Source organism: Triturus cristatus, chromosome 3_2, assembly GCF_964204655.1.
Source record: "Triturus cristatus chromosome 3_2, aTriCri1.1, whole genome shotgun sequence".
NCBI lineage: Eukaryota > Metazoa > Chordata > Amphibia > Caudata > Salamandridae > Triturus > Triturus cristatus.
In genome coordinates this window covers 517,681,542-517,705,205 of record NC_140584.1, presented here as the reverse complement: position 1 = coordinate 517,705,205, position 23,664 = coordinate 517,681,542, and the positions used below count along the sequence as shown (strand labels likewise).

General features: G+C 44.4%; 1 protein-coding gene across 5 annotated transcripts in view; it reads right to left on the bottom strand.

Moving 5' to 3' along the window:
* The window catches only part of BMAL1 (basic helix-loop-helix ARNT like 1), a 503,136-nt gene that overhangs the window by 176,211 nt on the left and 303,261 nt on the right, over positions 1-23,664 (bottom strand). For all 5 annotated transcript variants that reach the window (XM_085648206.1, XM_085648207.1, XM_085648208.1 and 2 more), the window contains one exon: positions 5,192-5,309. In XM_085648206.1, coding sequence (XP_085504332.1) covers positions 5,192-5,309 — 118 coding nt within the window. The remainder of the gene's footprint in view (positions 1-5,191; positions 5,310-23,664) is intronic.

Below are 23,664 nucleotides of genomic sequence, written 5' to 3'. Positions count from 1 at the left end.
TAAGTCTCTGTAATATGATGTATAAACTGTGACTTTTTAAATCACAGTGTAGAATATTGTCAGTTTGGGCGCATATGAATGCCATATCTAAATGTGTTCATTAGGAGAACGGACAAGCTTCAGCAGTTTGATAATCGGTTGACAAAAGAAAGTAGGGCACATCAATTGAGGAATGTTCTTGACTGCGTTAAATACACACACAGTCAAATCTACTTTTCAGAAAATGAAAAAAAATACAATAGAGATTGTGTATTAAAGGCAGCATATGCTTTGAGCACTGCATAAAATAACAGTAAAACTTTCAAATCAAACAGAATGTTTAAAGTTGGAACTTTAACTTTGACCAACTAGAGGGTATAGCCGTGTCTACAGATTTCCAGATAAGGATGAAATAAGGGTCACAAAAAAATCAACTTGACAGAGGACACTCTTTAACATCAATCTTTTTAAAACCCTTGAATACATCATTGGAAGTTAATAATAATAAAGTTCATCCTTGGTCATGATCAGCTTTTAAGCAACGCTAAAGATATCAAGACGTTTGAATTTCTTTGACTTGTGCATGGCAACAGCCACTGATGGTTTTTGAGAGAACTGGAAACAAGCCCTTGTTCCATCGTGTTGAGATCAGAGGTGCAAGCAATAAATAACACTTACATTCTCTAAGCAATACAAAGGTAGTATAGTGATGTGCACTTTGTGTTTTCTGCTTAAGTGCCCCTAATGCATTTCATATGTTCATGTATTCGAGAGCACATTTTTCATTTATGAACAAGTTTCATTTGGTGACAAGATAACATTTTGCTTCATTATAGGTTGACAGTGCATAAGTTATTCTTATATATTTATTCAACTGATTTATAATGTGTAGTGTATTTATATGTGAAACAGAATGCATATGCTAATTCTTTCATTTTACATTATGTATCATGAGGTCTGGTCTTTTCACAATAAACACAAAGTGTATTTGTTGGACTTGGCCCTCTCTGCAGGGTCACCCCAAACGTTTTGTCTTCAACCCTCCTATTTTTGCTGAATTTGTTTTGGTTGGATTTAGGACTCTGTGCACTTTACCACTGCTACCCAGTGCTAATGTTGCTTACTCCCTAAAACATGGTATAATTGGCCTCCATCTCATTGGCATAATTAATTTACTAATAGGTCCCTGGTAAAGTGGTATGCTTTATACCCAGGGTCTGTAAGTTAAATGGTACTAGAGTGCCTGCAGCACTGATTGTGTCACCCACTTAAATAGCACCTTAAACCATGTCCCAGGCCTGCCATTGCAGCCTGAATTGAGTTTTGAACTGCCAATTCAACTTGGCAATATAGCCCTCTTGAGAAACCTTAAACCCCACCCTTCTATTGCATATAAATCACCCCTAAGGTAGGCCCTAAATAGCCCATAGGATAGGGTGCATTGTAATTAAAAGGTTGGACATGTACTTTTAAGTTTTACATGTCCTGGTAGTGAAAAAAATCTTATCTTTGTTTTCCCACTACTGTGAAGCCTACCTCTCCCATAGGATAACATTGGGCTGCCTTATTCCATTTATTATGCGCTAACTGTTGATTGGGGGCAGGAAATAATGTCATGTTTAGTGTCTTAGAAGTTGTAATTAAAAATCCTCTTTAATGGTAAAGTCAGATTTTAATTTACAGTTTTGAAAATGCAACTTTCAGAAAGTCTGCATTTTTCTGCCCTAACCATTTGGTGCCTGTAGCCTTTCCTAGGTAACATGACTGGGCAGTTGGACTTTGTTCATTCCTTCCAGACAGCCGCCAAATAGAGGGATTAGCTGTGCCTGAGTGGGCCATCAACTGGAAGGATGTGGGTGGGGGAGCTGGGCACAACCCCACTTGCAACTGATTAGGCTGACCTCTGCCTTCACAAAAAGGGCTTGTCATCCCTGCATTGTTCATGCAGCCAGCCTGGAGCCAGGGCAGGGGAAGCAGAAAACGTCAAGCACTTCAAAGGAAATTCCCTTGAAACTTCTTCTACTTGAAAGAAGGCACCAGGTATAAAAATAGGGCCCTCAGACCCAGTCTTCATTTCCCTTTTTGGGCCTGCGGAAAGACTCTCAGTGGACTGCCTGCCGCTGTGGCCTAATGTGTACTCCATGAGACTGCTTTGCTGTACCTGGAAGTACTGCTGTGCTACCTTGAATCCTCAGAAGCCTTCCCTGCTGCTTGAGCCTTGTTTCAGCATTTGAATAGAGGACTACCAGAGTGACTCTAAGAGCTAGGTGACTGGCCTCCTTATCAGAGCCTCAGGGATAGAAAAGGCTCCAACTATCTCGAACCCACAACTTGACCCAGCCTGAGTAAGTCCTAGCACCCCCAACCACCAAGTGGCGCCCCTCCATTCCTGGACCCTTAGTTATGGTGTTCAAGGTGCCCAAACTGGGGACTCAGAATATTTCTGGTTAAAAACTGTTGAGGACCGAGAGGTGACGGTGGCCAACCTGCTTGTTTATCTGCCAAAGGTGCATTGCCAGTTGGCCTGACTTTGCAGTAGCTCCCGCTACATGCTTCTCTGCAGAAACAAGTCCTGTTCAGTGGTCTTTTGCCAAAGGGGTCACGGCCTCATGGAACCAGGATCTGGTGTGAAGGACCACAAATCTGGGCTTCCATTGGAATTCTCTAGGACATATTATCAAGCCCCTTATTGCCACTTTAGAAAGCGGCGATAATGTTATCGCTGTTCTTGATAATATGGCCCTAAGTGTGAACATAGAAATCTTCACCACGACTTCATCCAGCGGCTCCCCGATGATGATGCTTCCCCTTCTGAGAACACTTTTCTTTGAAATTTCCTCTAAATTCAAAGGTAAGTGGCGACCGGGACCAATCCACTTCTTGTATACGACTCCATCGCTGTCGACCATTGTTTTTTTTTTACTTTGACCTGGTCTCGCGCAACCAAATGTTCGCAGTTGGCGCTTTGAATTTTTAGGTGCTAGTTCTGGAGTTACATTTTAAAAATTCAAACTCAGGTTCCACTGATTGCATTTTTGTTGTTTGGTGTTAAATAATGTATTCAAATTTATTCTATTTTTCTATATTGGTGTGGGATTTTTCTTGTGTTGTATTTTCACTGTATTACTGTTTGTGTAATGTGTAAATACTTTACACATTGCCTCTAAGTTAAGCCTGCCTGCTTTTTTGCCAAGCTACCACGGGTTAAGCAAATGTTAATTTAGTGACTTTTGTGCTTCAACTGTACATGGATTGTGGCTGTTTGTTAAACAGGGGTCACTCCCACAACCCCCATTTCAACCAACAACCCAATTTCTCATAGTATTTAAGCTTGGTATAGACAAACATTCTGCAGAGATATCCTTTGCTTTTCCCAGGATTTTCATGAGAACTGCCAGGTTAGAACCAATCCAGAAGTCTTGGGTTGCTTGTATTCTGGTTCAGTGAGGACCTGGCTTTACAGTTCAGGCTGGACTATTGCTACTGAAGCAGAACCAAGACTGACTTGCATATTGCTGGGTTTAATCTGAGGTGGCACAGTGGGCAAAACAACCAATGGGTTGGAATGCTTCCGCTAGGGATTGTCAGTGGTTGCACTATTTGCAAGCATTCCTCCCATCACATTTTGTGATATAAACAATCCAGTAGTTCCATATTTGCATGCGTTGATATGTCTGTTAGTAGCCCGTGTGACAGTTGCTTTTTAAAAGCTGATTTTTGAAGAATTTGCCCAAAAAACAAGCTATCTGGAAGTAAGTTTTGGCACTGACCTAACCGTAATGCCGAATTAAATACGGTGGTAAAAGGTACTAATTTCCAACCGCCACTAGTTTGTAGGTTTCTACATTTCCTTCTAACAAATCACAATTACTCAGATCACTAATCAAGTGAAGCCTGAGCTGCTGAAAGGTGGTATACAAAAGCCGACATACAAAGTTCAGCAATACAACAAACTGTTGAAAACGGAACGCTTATGACAATCATATGAATCTGAATGTGAAATATATCATTGATGTTTGCTGACAGCAGGGCTTCAGTTGTGGGCTTTCGATCCAAATTATATTTTAAGTCGTTCTCGGCCTTGCCATCATCTTCCACCAAATACCTCTAGAGAGACCATCTGGCCTATCTGATTTTTAAATTATGAGGTTCAGTGTATAATCCTATTTCCACCACCATGTTAACCGAAATATTTAGCACATAGCCAACATATTATATTCACAAACTTTATATGATGTGGAAGTATAGTTGTTGATGAAAGGGGAAATCAAGGCATGATCTAATCCTCCAAAAAGTGTTTTGAAGACATGTCTGATGTTCTTGGGGTTTTTTTGGGCAATGTGGACGATATTCTGAGATCTAAGTCAACAGTCAAAATTACCAATGAATTGAAAAGGAGAAAATGGAGTATGAAAAATAACTAAGAATGTACAGAAATTCAGTTTAACATTTCATAAGCACATTCTAACCTAGGCCAATGATAAAAGGGCAATATTTTTGTAGCAGCCAACAACGTTTTTGATACCGATTTTCATTTCCAATCAAACACAAACATAAGTGACTTTGGTCAATGAACATAATCACATTCCCAACAGGCTCATGTCAAAGTGATGGTTCATTTCCAGGCCACAGCAGAAGCGTTTTATAAGAAGGTCCCTAAATATTGTGTGCAAAATAGATTCCACTAAATGAGAAATGTACGTCATTGAGTACGTCTGCAGCTAAACCTGTGGATGAGAATATTTGTCTAACTTGGAATATGGGTGGGAAAATTGTGCACCTTCATGGAAACCTATTGTGCTTTATCACCAACAAACAAATCTGAGTATAGCACTGTAATGGTAAATGGGCCCTTTTGTCAGACTGTGTTCCCCAATGGTTAGACAGATCAAAGAAACAGTGCAACGTCAGGGCACAGGTGACCCCACACTCGACCACGGTGACGTCAGAAAAGACCAAGTAGCACATGCCACTTCCAAATCACAGACTGGACACAATGCTCAAATCCGAGCATAAAACTACTCAACCTACAAAGTAAATCCACAATACAAAATAGTTTCAAGAATACATTTGAAAATTCATATATCATAGATAGTGTTTGTGCAAACCTAAAAATTGATCCAGTGACATATTTTAAATAATAGATGACAAATACTCCAAAATACCCGTATGGAGTTATTTTATGCGGAAAGAGAACGAAATTGAAACATACTTTTAGCATCTATGAGTCTTTCCCGTGGTGCCGTATCTGATGAAGATAACTGCTCCTTAACTTTGGCAATATCTTTAGGATGTAGGTAGTCAAACAAACTCTGACCAATCAGATCGTTCTGAAAAAAACACATTTATAAAATAAATTGTAATTAGAATATATATTTAGAAGAAATATACCACAACAAAAAATTGTAGTGTGTTTAACTATTAGACTGTGCCTGTATGCATATATTATGTATTCTACGTATCCAGCTGTGCATCATCAAGTGTTCTTTAACTATGCATTTTGTCAAGGAACACCTAAATCATGAATCTCTATTAAGTAAAAACAGTTCCAAGGTGTAGCAAAATTAACACGTTACTTACCTCTGGTAATGATCTTTCTGGTGTATGTTCTATCTAACCTTTGATTCCTCACCTTGAGAATATCACCAGGAACCCTTTCTGGCTCTGGAAGGTTTTTACAACATGGCCCCTATGTAACCTTATGAGTGATGGTGAGAGCCGCATAAAGCCATCTCTGAGAGCTGACATAAGTTTATTTCCTTACACTGGCCGCATTCACGGATATACAGTTCAACAATTAACCAGATGTACCAGAAAACAGATCTTTGATTTGGGACCTTTTCAAAAGAAGAAAAAGACCATTCCAAAGAACAAGGAGGTACTATGGCATGAGGAATCTGCTGGTAGATAGAATATCCACCAGAAAGACCGTAACACAAGGTAACTTGTGCTTCTGATGGATATTTCCCATCTTCCTCATATTGGGAACAGATATCAAAGCAGTACTTCCCAAGGTAGAGGGTCCGTGGAATGGTTCAGATCAAAAAGTCCTGCAGGACCGAATGGGCTAAATGCTCTTCCAGCTGAATCTAGCTGTCAAGGCAGTAGTGCCTTGTGAGCTAGTGCACTGACGCCCATGCTGTGGACTGACAGTTATCCAGTACAGGCACCTCACGTGCAGCGATACCAGCCTTGGCTCTGGTGGAAAGAGCCTTCAGATCTTCTTGATACTGCTTCTTATCCAATGCTTAGCAGAACTTTACACAGAGGTATAGCTATCTTGATAAGGTGCTTTTCTGCACTGCCTTGACTTTCTTTGCCTAGAGAGCTCCACAAAGAGCTGTTTATCCACAGGATGGTCTGTAGCACGACTGATGTAAAAATTCAATAATCTTTTGGGGTTAAAACAATGGAGTCTCTCTTTTCTCCTTCGAGGGGAGATGTGGAGCAAAGCATGTCACAAGAGCAATGGGCTACCAGGTATGAAAAGTAGTCACAACCTTTGGCAGAAGGCTGCTACAGTCCTCACCAGTTTATCTGGAAAAGGTGGTGTAGAGAAGCTGGACTGAAAGAGCCTGAGTTATTGTGTGGAGAAAGGCAGTCTTCATAGCAGGGGTCTTCAACCTCTTCTGTAGTGAGAGCTACTTCTGATCAGTGAAAATCATTGTGAGCTACTGAAGGCCAAGCAGCTCACGCATTGTTACGAGACACGCTTAAGCCCATCTCCATTGACTTCAAGTCTAATGTCCATAAAACCAGATACTATGGTTTGAACAAAATATTTCAACTAGGGGCACTATGACGGGACTGCCATGTCTGTCAGTGAGAGTGTGGTCTTTGAGAATGTATCAACATGTATGTGTATGAATGGGATAAATGCGTATGGGTGACTGAGAGCCTATGTAATATACTTGTGGCACTAGAATACCTGTCATATGTGGCACCCGTACGTGTATAATACAAACATATAACCATTTTTTTTAAATGGGAGAAATTTAAAGTGCAGAAAATATTCAGCAAAAATGTTCATGATATGGAACATTTTTCTGCACTTTACATTTCGCCCACTTAAAAAAATTACTGAAATGAGTATGGCACCGTGTCTAACAGCCACTGGGAGCAAGATGCCTGCTGTGTGTAAAGGCGACACTTTGAAACGGTAGAAAATTTAACTAAAGAGCTAACTTAATGTTTATATGGATTCCATTAAACTCATCATTTAAATGTACTCCCATTTTTAAGTATCACAATTACAAACACTAGGCATCTTGCTCCCAGTGGCTGCAGACAGTATGTCATATTTATAACAGAAAAATACAGCCATATTTTTAAATGGGAGGAATTTAAAGTGAAAAAACATGCTCGATAAAACATTAAAACGTAATTGATTTTTTTTTTTTTTTTTTTTTTCATGCCTGTATTTATTTATTTTTTTTATTTTTTTTTTTTTTTAAAAACCTTTATTTGTGCATAGTAAAAGAACAAATACGGGCCTACAACCATCAGGCCGGCCACAATACGGTTGAGCACAGAGACAAACAATACATCCCCTGTGCGTCAAGGTCAAGATTAGCAACGATTCAGGATTCATACACTGGAGGGAGCCTTGACACCGGGGGAAGGAGAAGTGAAGGTTAATTTTAAGGTTTTCAAAAAAAAAAAATTTTTTCGGGAAAAAAGTCAGTAAAGGATAGAAACAAGGAGATTCGAGTCCGCAAGTCGGCTTCATACACTGGAGAGCAGCAGCATCATTAAAACAGCCATAGAAAATCTCATACAGTAAGGCGATGCAATTAGATAACAGGATCATCACAGTAGTAAATACGCACCCCCTAAAAGCCGCCCCCACTCAATCCACCCCACACCCGGACCCCGAATCGAAACAAGTATAGCGCAGAGACATGAAAGAAAGAGGCCCATAGAACTAAAAAAGAAACAGTAAATTACCCCCCCACCCTACACCAATGCGGAGGCTATGGCCTACCCCCCCCCCAGCATAGTGCCTGTCGCCCAATGAACCCGAAATATAGCCGAGAGAGAAAGTAGGAATAGAGTAAAGAAACTAAGAGAAGAAAGAAGAAAGGAGGCGGGGAGGAGCCCACGTATCCTCAGGAGCGCCCGACACCACCGGCCAACCAAGCCTCCACACACTGAAACCCCACTACACCCAAAGGCGGTCGTGGGAAGATAGCATGTAACACCACGGAAATGAAGGCAGACAGATCGCGACGAGTGCGCACAACATAAGTAGACAATTCCAGTCCCAGTCCAGCCCGGCCGTGAAGCCATGATGATAGAAAGTAATCTAGCCCTGGCCCGATCGCGGGCGTACGATTAGACCCGCCCCCTCGTGAATGCCCCGCATCCCGAACAGACAAAGACAATATGGCCACTTGGGAGAAGATGGAGAAGTAGAGTCACAAAATGGCCGCCGATCATCTATTGAGGTCCCCTTGCACACCATATAAAATCCAGACCTGGCTTGTAAAGTACATGAGTTCCACATAAAAGGAGTCGTAGGCCACCGTGAACAGTTCCTCGAGGTCGCCAGGTGTAGTTCAGCTGGAAACTCCTGCGGGCACGGTGAGGCAGGCAACAACAAAGCAGGCGGCAATGACCGGGGAAACAAAGTATCTGCCATTGAGCAGGAGAGCGATTGATCCTGAGCGCCGGGAAAGCCAAATGCAGACACCAGTGTAGCACCGTTATACCCAGTCGTTGCTTCCCCGCAGGAGGACCACAGCACTGGCAGACTCACGTCTTGTTGATCACAAACGGGGCGCTCACGGCCCGCAGCAGACAGTGTAGAGTCGAACCGCTCACTCAGCGTTTGCAAGCCGACACACAATTGCAGACGAAAGTCCCGCAGGGCAGCCAGAACGGAGCCGTATGTCAGCGGAAGCTGCGTCCCCCCAACGGCAACAATCCGGGACGGCACTGGGGAGCTGGAGTCTGGTAGAGGGAGGGCGAAGCGGGCAGCGGGCGAGACCGGAGCATCACCCCCCCGCAGCGAGCAGGCAATCAGCGCCATGTTTTACCGTTGAACGGTACCGTGGCCAGGGGGGGGATCGTGACAAGGAGGCAATTCCCAACAGGTCTGCGCCGCAACAGGTGAAAGCCAGCAGTCTCTTCCCCTCCCTCAGGCTCTCTTTGCAGCCGACTAGACCATAGAAGAAGGGGGTCTGCAGCCTTCTACAGCGTGGTCCACAGAGCGGGGTAGGAGACCCGCCACACCGGGGCTTACCCTCTGGCTCCAGCCCATCAGATGCAGGGTACAGGAGGTGTCCGGGCGTCTCTCTCCCGGCCCTTCTGGCGACCGTGCGTGGCGTGAGGCGGGATCGGGACCTCGGGCTCAGATTTGCACCAGCGGGTCCGGTGACTGCAACGATTCCAGGGGGTCGGCCGAGGCCACAGTAGAGCAAGGGTCCAGGGCGGGGAACAAAGGCACCAAAAACTCCGGCATCCGGGCGGGCTAAGACTTCGGGAAAGCGGCGGCGCAGTCAGCGCGTCGTCGCACGCGTTGCACCTCGAAAATCGGCAAGGATAGGAATCAGGATGATAGTCCGAGGCCAAGGGCCGACGGAGCCGGGCGCTCAAGCGACTGCTCCGGTCGCCATCTTGGCTCCTCCCCCAAAACGTAATTGATTGAAGGTGGAGAAAAACATTAAGAACCATGTTTCATAGAAATACTTTTCTTCACTTTAAATTTCTCCGATTTAAAAAATAAGGACTGTATTTTTCAGAGTAAACAATGCACAGTGTCGCTACTGGGTGCAAGAGGCATGTTGTTTGTAAATTTGACACTTTGAAATGGGAGATAATTAAAATGAAGAGATAACTTAATCATAAAATGTAACTTTTCATTTTAATTTTCTACCATTTAAAAGCATTCAGAAACATAATTTTGTTCTCACACTCAAATATTGAGTTGACAAGGACTTAAGAGTTACACATCTCGGTGGTTCTCTTCTTCACCTATGGGCCCTGGGTCATAAATCTGACTCTAGCACTGCTTATTATCAGGCACTGCTATTTGCAGCCTGAAGAAAATAATGTAAAATAAACTCAGCCTTCCCTTAACTTTAAAAGAAAAGTGTGACCCTGAGCTTTTAAAAAAATGATTTTAGGGACGTGAGCTACTCTGAAGGTGTCAACGAGTTACTGATAGCTCGGGAGCCACTGGTTCGAGACACCTGCTTCAGATGCAGCAGATGTAATGGGCAGATGTGCATCATCCCAGGTACCACAGTCTCCTGGCCTAATCCTGGAGCCACTAAGATGAATTGTGCTCAGTCGTTCCTGACCTTCATCAGAATTCAAGGTGGGAGAGGCTACAGTTGAAAGGCATACAGGAGTCCCATGCTCCACTCTATGCGAAATGAGTCTCCAACAGAGCCCTCTTGGGAACTCAAGTGCGCAAAAGTGCTGACATTGCATGTTCTCGGAGGTGGTGAAAAGATCAAGCCAGCCTGCTCCCAGTTGCTGGAAGACACCCTCCGACACCTCCAGGTGTTTCTGCTATTCCTGGTCCAGAAGGCGTCATCCACTGAGCTCATCTGCTTTGGTGTTTAAATATCCTGTCAGGTGGTGCATGACCACTGAAATGTCCTAACCATTCAGCCAGTTCCAAAGGCGCAGGGGCTCCTGGCACAGGACTCTGACCCAGTGTGCGCTGCTGGTTGCAATACCACGTGATGGTGGATTTGTCCATAAGAAAGTGAACCAGCCTCCCTTAGATGAATGGTAGGAAAACTTTCAACGCCAATCGATTGGCCTGCAAATCCAACAGTTCCCCAGAGTCGTCTAATCTCTGCCTCTCCCAGATGACCTCCCCATCTCAGCAATGATGCATCTGTCATCACTGTCAGCTCTGGGTGGGGTAATGAGAGGAATCTGTTGGTCCCATTGCAGTCCAGCATCCACCACCACAGATCTTTTTCAGTCTCCTCTGAAACCTGGATGGAATACAACAGGTTCCCTTGGTGATGGGCTCACTGAGACTACATATCTCACTTCAGAGCCTGCATATGACATCTGGCATAGTTGATGAGCAGGATGCAGGAAGCCAAGAAGCCTCTGAGTCATTCTGAGACCTAGGGCAGAGGCTGAAACATCTGGATCATGGCTCGAATGTTTTGGACTTGTTGATCCACAGGGAATGCTAAAACATTCATGTATCTAGAATGGCTCCAATGAACAGGAGCCTCTGTGGAGGTGTCACGTGTGACTTTGGCATGTTGATAGTAAACCTCAAAGATTTTCAGAAGTTTGCTGTGGTATGGATGTGGTCCACAACTGACTGTGGCAAGCCTGTATTCAACATCGGTCACTGAGGTAGAAGAAGACTCGTAGAGCCGACCTCTGAAGATATGCTGTGACCAACACCATCACTTTAATGAACACCTGAGCGGCACTGGTCAAGCAAAATGTGGAGCACAGAGAAACGGAAAATGCTCCAGTCCCACTTTTACCCACAAGTTGCATCTGTGTGCCTGCTGGATGGGAACATGGAAATAAATGTCCTGCAGATCCAATGCTACCATTCAGTCTCCTGGATCCAGGGCAGGCAGAATCTAGGCCAGTGAGAGCATCTTGAATTTGTCCTTCCACAGGAAGAAGTTGAGAGGTCTAAGATCTAAAATAGGAAGTGGGCCTCCGTCCTTTTTTCGGCACTAGGAAATAGTTGGAGTAACATCCACGCCCTATTCCAGAGGCAGACACTCTTTCAGTGGCTTTCTTCACCAAAAAAGACAGTACTCCCTGCAGTAAAAGGGACAGGTGCTACTCAAAGCCACTCTGATGTGAGTGGAAATTGCAGTAGGTTGGAAAGGAATAGCATGGTAAAGCTCAGTTGAACAGTCTGAAGGTCAGATGTTATGTTCAACCACCTCTGGAGGAGAAGACTGATCCTGCATCCTACATAGCAGCTGTGTGCAGCTAAGGGCAAATTAAAGCAGTTTGGAGCTTGATGGCAGAGGAATAGGGGACCGGGAGATTTGCTGCCTGTGATGGCTTGGTTGTAGTCAACTGGATCCCAGACCCAAAAGGACCCAGGTGCCTGTTGCCTGGGTGGGGGGGTCTTCGTATTGCCTGTATGCTAAAAGCCTGTCAGGGCTTTGAAAGGAGCAAAACTGTTGATCATATTGCCTCGCGGCCATAGAGAGGCCCAGAACATGCACTGTCACTTAGCTATCTTTGGAGCGGTCCAGTTCAGAACCAGAAGTCTCGCCAAAGAGGTGAGACCCTTCAAAAGTCATAGCCATAAGTGACATCTGAACATCACCAGAGAAGCCCGTGGATCTCATCCATGTATAGTATCGGTGCACCACGCTACTCAAGACTGTTCTGCCTAAACAATCACTAGTGTCCAGTCCTTAGCTGATGTATTTTGCTGTGTCCTAGTCATCAAGACTAGTTTACCCCAGATTAGCATGGAATTTCTCTGGGACAGCCGGCAGGATCTTGGCGATCATCTCCTATAACGTGTGGAAATATAAACCCAACAAACACTGATCAAAGTGCCAGGCAGGCCAAGGAGAACATTCATTTCCCCAATACCTCAATATTTATTTACTCTGTCTCGAGGGAGGGGCGGCCTAGGAAATGAGTTGGAATTAACTCCCCTGGTCGATGTCTGAGCTAAAAGGTACTCTGATATAGCGTGCTGTGACAGGAAAGCAGGATCACCTGGAGTAGGCTTGTATCGTCGGGCTACCTGCTTATACACAACTGAACAAAAGCCACACTTATCCCAGGTACGCATGAGAGTGTCAGTTAGGGAGTTGGTAAAAGGCAAAAAGGGCTCGGACGAAGCCCACCTAGTTCGTAAAACGCCTGTGAAAACATTGGGTTGTACCTCAATAGGAGGTAAGAGTAGATCTAGGACTTTAGTTCCGTGACTGATAAACACAGCAAATAAGGCTGTCTTTTCTGTTGAGGGACAAGAAGGACAACCCAACCCAGTATTAGGGATACTGGGTTGGGTCTGAGGCGGAAGCCGGAGGTTTGCTACTTGCTCACGCACTGTTTGTTTGTTTTTAAAAAAAATTGTAATTCTGATTTTAGACCACTTTACTTCACGAGCTCACCTGCTGAAGCGCTGCCTCTTAGCGCCAGCCAGACCCCTAGATCGACTTGGAAAACGCCCTCTCCGCCAGCGCGGCAAAGGTGTAGCCACGCCCCCTGCGAGGCCACGCCCACCTAGGAACCAGTATAAAAACGCTAGAAAAGCGCAACGAATCATATAACCTGAAACTACCTCTGAGGCGGAAGCCGGAGGTTTGCTACTTGCTCACGCACTGTTTGTTTGTTTTTAAAAAAATTGTAATTCTGATTTTAGACCACTTTACTTCACGAGCTCACCTGCTGAAGCGCTGCCTCTTAGCGCCAGCCAGACCCCCAGATCGACTTGGAAAACGCCCTCTCCGCCAGCGCGGCAAAGGTGTAGCCACGCCCCCTGCGAGGCCACGCCCACCTAGGAACCAGTATAAAAACGCTAGAAAAGCGCAACGAATCATATAACCTGAAACTCCCTCTGAGGCGGAAGCCGGAGGTTTGCTACTTGCTCACGCACTGTTTGTTTGTTTTTTAAAAAAATTGTAATTCTGATTTTAGACCACTTTACTTCACGAGCTCACCTGCTGAAGCACTGCCTCTTAGCGCCAGCCAGACCCCCAGATCGACTTGGAAAACGCCCTCTCCGCCAGCGCGGCAAAGGTGTAGCCACGCCCCCTGCGAGGCCACGCCCACCTAGGAACCAGTATAAAAACGCTAGAAAAGCTCAACGAATCATATAACCTGAAACTCCCTCTGAGGCGGAAGCCGGAGGTTTGCTACTTGCTCACGCACTGTTTGTTTGTTTTTTAAAAAAATTGTAATTCTGATTTTAGACCACTTTACTTCACGAGCTCACCTGCTGAAGCGCTGCCTCTTAGCGCCAGCCAGACCCCCAGATCGACTTGGAAAACGCCCTCTCCGCCAGCGCGGCAAAGGTGTAGCCACGCCCCCTGCGAGGCCACGCCCTCTACCATTTACTACAAATGTGCCGCCCCCACCAGCGCAGCGGACGAGCGCAGCGGGAGCGCCGTTTGCGCGCCGAAGGCGCGCCTAAGGCAAGCCCGTCTGCGCCCGTCCGCGCACGACCGGGCCTAGGGCCAGAACTCCTGCCCGAATCATTTTACCCTAACATAAGGTACTCTCGTAGAGAACTACTGAGCCTCAGACCCCCCCCACCCTCCTGTGATTACACCTATGATCTCAAGGGACCTTTCACTCGCTGCTCCTTATGCAAGCCAGTCCAGCTCACGCTCCCCACTAAACCTATCAAACCCGCCATCCTTAACCTTGCCTCTCTAAACTGTCGTTCACTTCCAAAACATGCGACACAGATTACCGACATCATAGAAGATCATGAAATTGATATACTCTTCCTTACGGAAACGTGGCTCGGCCTTCACTCGCAATCAGACATGGTACTAGCAACACCACAGGGCTACTGTATCCAATCCCTACCCCGCCCTCTAGGTAGAGGAGGCGGTGTAGCTATCATCCATCGAGAACACCTCCACTGCAAAACCCACGACGCACAGATTACCGACGCAGAAAGTCTGCATTTTACTGTTACACTCAACCCAACCACTTCTCTAACAGGACTCCTTGTTTACCGCCCCCCTGGCCTCCCAGGCCCCTTCACCTGCTCTCTTCTAGACCTAGTCACAACTCAGGCCCACTCCCTATCAAACTATATGATAGTTGGGGACCTGAACATCCACCTAGAAGATCCGGCCGACTCGGTAGCCAATGATCTGATTCAAGATCTAGCGGCTTTTGACATCCGCCTATTAAACTCCGGAGCCACCCACACCAAGGGCCACCTATTAGACCCTGTGTTTACCAGCTCGCCCTTGATGCTAGCGAAGGAGGCCCTTCCCCTCCCTTGGACAGACCACTTCCTTGTCCCCTTCCAATTACCTGGAACCTTCAGGAAAAACCGAATACCCCCCACCTTCAGTAAGGACAGGACCTGGTCCAGACTCCCCACGGATGAATGGGCTAAGACCCTTGAAAAAACATCCCTGCTCACGCTGGAGATCCAACTACGGCAGACAGAAGATTCAGGGACTGGATTACCGCCTCCCTAGACCTAGTACTCCCACTCAGAAATAGGGAAGACAAAAACGGCAAACATGGCTCAGCACCATGGTATTCCGCAGATCTAAGAATACTTCGTAAAAACTGCAAAAAAGCCGAACGACTCTGGAGAAAAAATTGGCAACATGCCAACAAAGAAGCCTACCAGTCTACGGTCAAACTCTACAAAGAGGCCATTAAATCAGCTAAAGCTTCATACTATGATACGCGAATACAAGAAGCATCTAATTCAGCCCGAGAATCCTTTTTAATCGTCAAAGAGCTGATCAAGGTCCCCACCACCTCCCCCTCCAACACCCCCAAAGTTGACAGAAGTAATGAGCTAGCGAACTTCTTCAACGATAAAATCACCCGCATCCTGGCCTCCCTCCCACCCCCCAGCTCCCCCAGCCTCACGGAAAGCCGTACTCCCCTCGAACAGACTGAAAGCATCTGTCGCCCCACGCTACAGACATTCCGACCTGTCACCCCCCTAGAGGTTGAGCGAACCCTAACAAAAATGAAAAGTGGATCACCCTTGGACCCAGCCCCTATCAGGTTCCTCAAGACCGTAGCCTCAGTAATTGTACCTACCATCACGGATCTCATCAACTGCTCGTTCGCCCACGGAACTGTTCCCGACAGCTGGAAGAGTGCTGTGGTCAAAGCACTCTTAAAAAAACCTCAGCTAGATTCATCGGACCTGTCCAACTACAGACCAATATCCCTACTCCCTGGCATCAGCAAAGTCACTGAGAAACTGGTAAACATCCAACTATCCCAGTTCCTTGAAACTAATAACCTGCTCCGACAATCCCAAACCGGATTTCGCCCGGGCCATGGAACGGACACCGCACTCCTCGCAGTCATTGAAGAGGCAAGGGGCTTACTGGATTCAGGAGGATCAGTGGCAGTGATCCTCCTGGATCTAAGTGCAGCCTTTGACACGGTCAACCACCGTGTCCTTCTGCATAGACTGGCGAATGCAGGACTTACCGGGACAGCAATCAAATGGATCGAATCCTTTCTTACAGGACGCACTTTTCAAGTGTGGGACGATAACCATCACTCATCCACCCTCCCACTCACCAGCGGCGTCCCCCAGGGCTCTTCCCTGAGCCCGACGCTTTTTAATGTCTATATGGCCCCCCTCGAGGACGTGGTAACACCATTTAACATAAAAATGGTGAGTTACGCTGACGACACCCAACTAGTCGTCTCCTTGTCCCAGTTGATCGACCATCCTGAAAATCTGACTAACTGCCTCATAGGTATCCACAACTGGATGAATGACTCATCACTAAAATTGAATGGGACAAAGACAGAAGTAATGCTACTTGGCAAGCAATGGACAACTATCCCTCCTACACTATGGCCCGATGTGTTCGGAGAAATTCCCCCCCCCAAACGCGAAATCAAGACACTCGGGGTGTGGCTTGAGCCACAGCTCACGATGAAAACCCAAGCAACCAAAACCTCGGGCACATGCTTCGGGCTCATGCGCACGACCCGTAAAATCCTGCCCTTACTCCCACTTATGTCCAGGAAGCTCCTCATCCAGGGACTAGTGCTGTCCCGCCTGGACTACAGCAACCTGGTCTACTTGGGAGCCCCCGAGTCTACTATCACGAAACTCCAGCGGACACAGAACGCGGCAGCACGCATGATTACTAAAACTCCCTCCAGAATGTCCGCCAAGCCAGCCCTCAAAGCCCTGCACTGGCTCCCCGTGCGCCAAAGGGTGCACTTTAAAGCAATGTGTACTACACACAAGCTTTACAACAGATCTGGTCCAGCGATCCTTAGTAAAATGATCACACCTTACACAGCAACCAGATCCCTACGATCTCAAAATGAGAATTTAGTCAGCACCCCCAGATTCAAAAGAACCCGCACAGGAGGTCGACAATTCTCCGTTCAAGCGGCTAAGGGCTGGAACGCACTCCCTCGCGCCCTCAGACTAGAATCCAACTACCTTGCTTTTCGCAAAAAACTAAAGACCCATCTGTTTCCTAAATAACACCCTTCGGTCACCTTCCCCCCTCTCTCCCCCTCACTAGGATTTCAAGTTACATAGCGCGGGGATGCCCTTGGGTCACCAGGCGCTTTAGAAATCGCTAAAATAAAATAAAAATAAATAAATATCCAAGCCACTGGCATCATAAAGGTTCAAGTAGAAACTGACGTCATCATGTTGTGGGGATAAATAATCCCTATCATCCCCATCTTCATTGAAAGCTGGTTGCCTTGGGTCGGGGTGTGATCTGAAAAGTTGTTGGAACGCTGGGATGCAGCTCCTAGGTAAAGGCAATATTTTGTCAGAGTCAGAATGAACTGGAATAGGGAGCATCAGAACAATTCTAGGGACGCGATCTAGACCAAGGTCAAGAAGGATCGGTTCTTAGTTGGACAAGAACTGAATCCTTCTCTAGTGTTAGCAGCATTGTGGCTGGCATCAACATGGCAGGAACAGGCATGGATCTTGCCGTCAGCTCCGGGGTCAGAGCTGACCCTGAAGCATGTTTGGGAGGCACAATGGCACATAGGATGGATCCGCCATTGGTAACGACTAGTGGCCTGCATAAATCTGTGGGGCACAAACACACACCAGAGGGAGCTGGAAGGGTGCCAAAGTTCTGTGGCTTGGCTTCTCTGACAGCCTCAATCTGTTGTGATGTCACTGAAATTCAGAGTGCATCAAGATCAGATGCAAAATTAGCTCCTCGGTGGGGGACCAGGAGCGAGGTGAAGGGGCACCTTGACACCCTCAGGATTTCTCTGGAAGAGAGTGAAGAGACTGAGAAGAGTCCTGCTTGGCCTTCTTGTGCTTCTTCTTCCACTTCCGACTTACCAAAAGACTCGGACAGCAACAATGAACTGTCGTGTGAATAGCCCGAGAGCAGAAGGAGACTTTGAGTGGGTACAGGACTTACGCAGCTTCTTTTGGTTTTCAACAATGTACAGATTGGCTCTGCAGTCCGGAATCAACTTTGGAGTCACAAGGGCATACTCCTTCCAAGACTTGGAGTTGTGGCCTGACCCAAACACCAGAGACACACATTGTCAGGCTCTGTAACTGACATCTGGTTGGAACATTCTCTACAATGTTCAAGTCCTATATATTTAGGAGAAGGCATGTTCCCTTGCACTTTGTAAAAGAAGAATTTTGACAGAAAACTTGACTACAGGTAAGAAAAAGTTGAGCTAGCTCCAGATCCATGTTCGAAGGCACAGATAGTAAGGAAGAAACTGATGTCACATGTAGAGGTGGCATTTATATGAAACTCCAACCAAACAAGGCCAACATGAAGCTGCACAATGCCATTTACCAGCATGTAGGGACTATGCTGTAAAAATCACCTGGATCCAGTCTGGTGTCTGGGGATATTCACAAGATGGGGAATCTGCTGTTAGAAGTTTCCATCAAAAATCATGAAACATGAATATTGAAAAGAAACGGAACCTGGGGTGGAATAAGGCATTTTTTCAACTGGGTTCACAGAACACAGACATCCCACAACAGTTATTGAAATGTGCCTTCCAAATAAGAATTGTTTCTTTGTCAAATATTTTAAAGTGAAAAATTACAGCACCAATGGAACATAAAACAAAGTTACTAACCAGGAACAACCATTTAAAACCAAAACTCCCATTCCAGTGAATTACACCCGGACCCACAGAGAGACCACTACAAACCTGTACATATTGTCAAAGTAGGACTATTGTATTCTGCAAAATACAATACATAACATTGTTGGCGATGTAATTTCCACTTTTGCAGCTCAATAGGTTTGTAACCACTTCAATTTGTTGTGTAAACCTTCATCTAGTCTCATGTAGACTGCACACAGTGGCATATAAGAAACACTTCTATGTAAAACACTCCACTACCTTGGATCCATGGTACATAATGGATCCACAAAAAAATGTCTGTGCAACAAAACATCTTGGACCTCAAGAATTTAAAACTATTTAAAAATCCATCAGCTCTATTATTTGGGAGTCCTTAAAGTCCCTTTTGCTTATAAATATGCTCTCTTGACACCCAGACCTTCCACTTCAGTTCTGACAAAGACCGTAATCTGCACGTCAGTCGAGGGGTAACCTGTATGGACTTGGGTGTCATGGGGAATGTAATTGTCACTCTGTTGCTAAATGATCATCTGAATGATGACGTTGCACTTACCTCAGGGACCTTAAAACAATATTCGAAAGTGACAAGAGTGTCATCACTTAAGAACATCCCTTAGAGTTAGTTTTGCTGTCTCTAACAACTTCTTTTAGTACTTTACTAGCCTCTCGGCCAATTTAGGTTCCACATATCTTAACTGCCATTCCACAACTATTTATTTTTTAACAAAGAGCCAGCTGCACATATCAACAGGCACCAACAACCTTATCAAAGAGATAATGCTGCTTCAATTGTTGTATAAGGGATGAAGTGTGCCCTGTTGTGCATTACAAGGATATTGCAAGTCACCGAGGAGTTCCGTTAACATAAAGAGATACAAAGTCAAAGGACAAATTCATGGAAAGTTTATGGAACTCCACGGAAACTTGCAAAATCAGAAGGTCGAATTCACAGAATGTTCACGGAACTCAAGGAGACTTGCAATACCCGAAGACTTAATTCACTGAAAGTTCATGAAATTCCAAGGTGTCTTGCAATATCCTTATAATGTAGGGCTGGTGGTATATTCTTCCATTGAAACGTGGTCATACCATTATACTTCACACAAAACGCTTAAAAGCTTGGTGTGGGCTCTTTCATGTTCATTAAAGACAAGATGAATAAAAGCATAACATATACAGTGAAATTTAACGCAAAAAGCAGTTAGCATTTTTGAAAAAAAGATATTAGAATCTGTTAAATGTAAGTCAGGTTTAACATTCTGTGGCTCAGATCATGTAGAAACATGCAGAGATTTTATCTTGAATTCAGTGACCGGTAGCGTGGAAAAATAAACATCTTAAAAAATAAACTGTCTTAAATCTTTCTGCTGATCCTGTGTTCTGTTTAGAAAAAGATATGAGAAGTAGAAAAAGCTAGTTCCCATTTTCAATGTTTAAACTGCAGCTGTACACATTCTCTATGACCTGCCTTTCATCCTGGCTGCTGACTTTGGCAGCAGATATTGTGATGTTAGAACTCTTTGCCGCATGTAGGTAAGTATATCTTTTTCATTCCATCATTTTCTACCATTGACCACAAACATTGTGTCATTCCTTAATCAAACCACTACAACAATGCCCTAGAGATCCCTGTTGTGGATACCTTTGGAAAAGTCAACTACAAAGCATTAACATATGCTTAGCTGTCTGAGTTTCTTGTGTGATAAATCAAAATAATACATAAAATAATAATATACCTACTAATGAGAGCGAGGCTGCTGAGCAAAGGCCATTTGTATGTTTTTTTTAAATTGAAAACAATTTGCAAAGCTGACAATTTCACAGGTCTAAATGTCATTTGTGAACCTGAAATCTGAAGATAAATTATGATCAGACACCTTTTGACAGTATTTGCACACTGCAAACTGAACTGCCTTATGATGCTTGAGTGAGAGGAACCAACTTTATCAACTACAGACAAGCCTGATGAATTGAAACCTCCGACTAACAAGTTATGATTGAACTTCCCATTAAATACTCAACTCCCGAGTCTTTTTACAAGGGGATGTGATTAAGAATTTATGCATAATTTTCTACAATTTGTTGGGGATTCTAAAGGTACCCAGGGTTTATGGAATCACCCGCGAGAACCAAGAAATAGACAAAATATAGTAATATTTAGCTTTTTCATAAAATGGTTATGAAAGAAACCTATGCATCTTTGAAATGTGCCAAGATGCTGACATTAGAATTAGTGGTTATTTGTACAACTCTGAATTTGTTGTTACTATCATGCGATTCGGTGAGCATTTCACAAAATGCAGTCTTTCTCACACACTGGCTTACTTTTAGAGGCCAAAATGGATAGAAGTTCAGTTGCTAATGACACATTTTCTGTTATGCTGTATTTCTACACTTCTTCCATTTGTGTGGCTGGGGCTATTACTCACGGCAGGAAATGCCCCAATATATACATTGACCATTTGTGGCAAGGATGGTATCTGCGGTATTCGGACTCAGGCTCAGCTACCTCTCAGTGAAACCTATGAAACAGACATTTCTGAATACTAAACACACAGTGAAGTCCAGACACCAGCAGACTTGCATGGATCCCAATATGTTTTCTTACCCAAAATGCCTTGCAAACCTCAAACCTTGGACAAAATAATGCACTTTCTTAACATTTCTGTGTATGAAAGTTACAGATCCTGCAAGGATCCACAAATCTCCTACCACCCAGTGTTCCCACCTATTTCCAGATAATAATGGAACACCCCAATCTCCCCCACCAGGGCATTTTGGGGGGAGGTGACAGTCCAATGTGAGGATGAACCACACCCTGGTCTTTAGTGGGCTATCTACCATTTGGGGGGACAGACTGAGAACAATGCCCTCTCCCACAAATTTGCCCAATAGGGGGGCAGAAAGACTGCTGGGGCCAGTTAGGGGGCTCCTTTTCTCATCACCATTTTCCCTGATGCTCGTAGGATTGAGGTGATTGGGAGTAACACCCCCCCCCCCATCTCCAATCTGCACGATGGGGGTCAGGAACATTGTTGGGAGGGAAACTAAACAATTACTGATCTTTAATGCTGGTATATGTATTTTCTCCATTTCACCATGCTGTGTCACGCTTTCCTAACATCCGTATTATGTTAAAAGGAAATAACTGTCTCTGAATTCACACTGTCTGATTATTTAACAGACATCTTTCTGAATTCCAATTCATGATGTCTTGTAATCTGTTAGCACCCTCACTGTGTGGCATTGTCTAATTTATACTCTTTCTAGTCTTGTGGATTTCAGGCATGGTAAGTTTAAAAGTGTAGTGCAACCCCAGAAGTCCTCAATGCTAAATGCATTCATAGGTTCGTGAATTCAGACATTATCTTTCCAACAGTGTTTCCATGCTCCATACTGAGATCAACATGACATAGGCAAGAAAGAAACAAGCTTATAAGGTGTCGCATATTTGATCATCACTGTGGGAGGGAAATCCAGATTTTAACCCTGTAAGGGTTTATAATTCAAGCAAAACGAAATGACCTCATGAAATTATGCTACACCAGATATGCAGTAGCTATGTTTTTCTAAACCTTATCTACCTGGAGGAAAATGGGGAAAACTATATATCACACAAGATTTAGGCTGCAGCAGCCACCTAGTCTGATTCCTGTTTTTTTCTGTATGTATGGTAGCACCGTATGCTCCCCATGTCAGAACATACTTTCTCCTTCCGTCCTGTACGTCCCAACCCTCCTCTCAGATCATTTGAAGCCTGCGCATACATTTACCACCTGCTCAGAGTAGGTGGTAAATATATGTGGTAAAACCCATGTAATGACAAATTCAGCGTGATTTTACAACTGGAAAAATCAGTCCGATCAGTAGTTTCCCATTCCTTGGGGGTTTTCTTGTAATTGTACTAGACTGATGATACACTACCACATGGTACTGTGCAAACTATGATCAGGGCGACTGTTTTGCTTCATTGGTAAGTTAACATTTGCAATTTAAAGTACCCATTGACATTTGAAGAGATGTTGTTCTATACAGGTAAGTCACTCACAGGTGAAATTTGCCTCAAGATACCAAGACCCATTACTGGTGGACCTCATTCTCTCAAGATGTATCATTCTTCTGCTCTCCCACAAATGCATCTCTTAATACAATCAGATCGCTGTTGATCACAGGCTTTGGAGTATTCCAAATGCATTGCAGTGCCAATGCTGGAATCTGTGGTTTAACACAATACAACCAGGTAGATTTGAGTGTGTAGTAGGATCTATTCTTCTAGCAAATGAGTGCAATACAACTCAGCATGGAGGTTTAGCCATGACGAGCCCAGCAGTTAGAAGATTTCAGACTGGCCGCACCTTCCCACTGTCCTAACTTAGGTTTTCTTGGGGCTATGGGAGTAGCCAGACCTAATGGGGGGGACCTCCTTTGACAATTATTTAGTGCAACCATGAGTGCTGTATGCAAAGCACCCCAAAAAGTCAGCATCATAAATGGCTAAGAACACAGATTTTACTATGATCTCGTTTTATTTACAATTTGATTACGCTTTGTTGGGAGCTAGCAATAAAAGATAATGAAGGTGATTGCACCATCACATTATTCCACCTGTAGACAAAAAAAAGAGAAATTATCTTTTTTCAGTCTTAACCAACAAAATTCTAATTGTAATAAATGTAATCTTGTGTTTTTTTATATGCATGCACTTGCATTTTGTTCTTTTGTAGCAGAACTACAAATCTTAGAATGCAAAGAAAAATACTCTGTATGGAATGAAAACACATGGCCGAGAATACTGCTCAAAAGTCACATCGAAAGGAAGAAAAAAACTGTTCGAAAATTTAAATAATCAACATTTCGAACAACATTAAGTTACTATAGTAATAATACTTTTATTCATTGCAATGTAGTAAATAAAAGAACAGT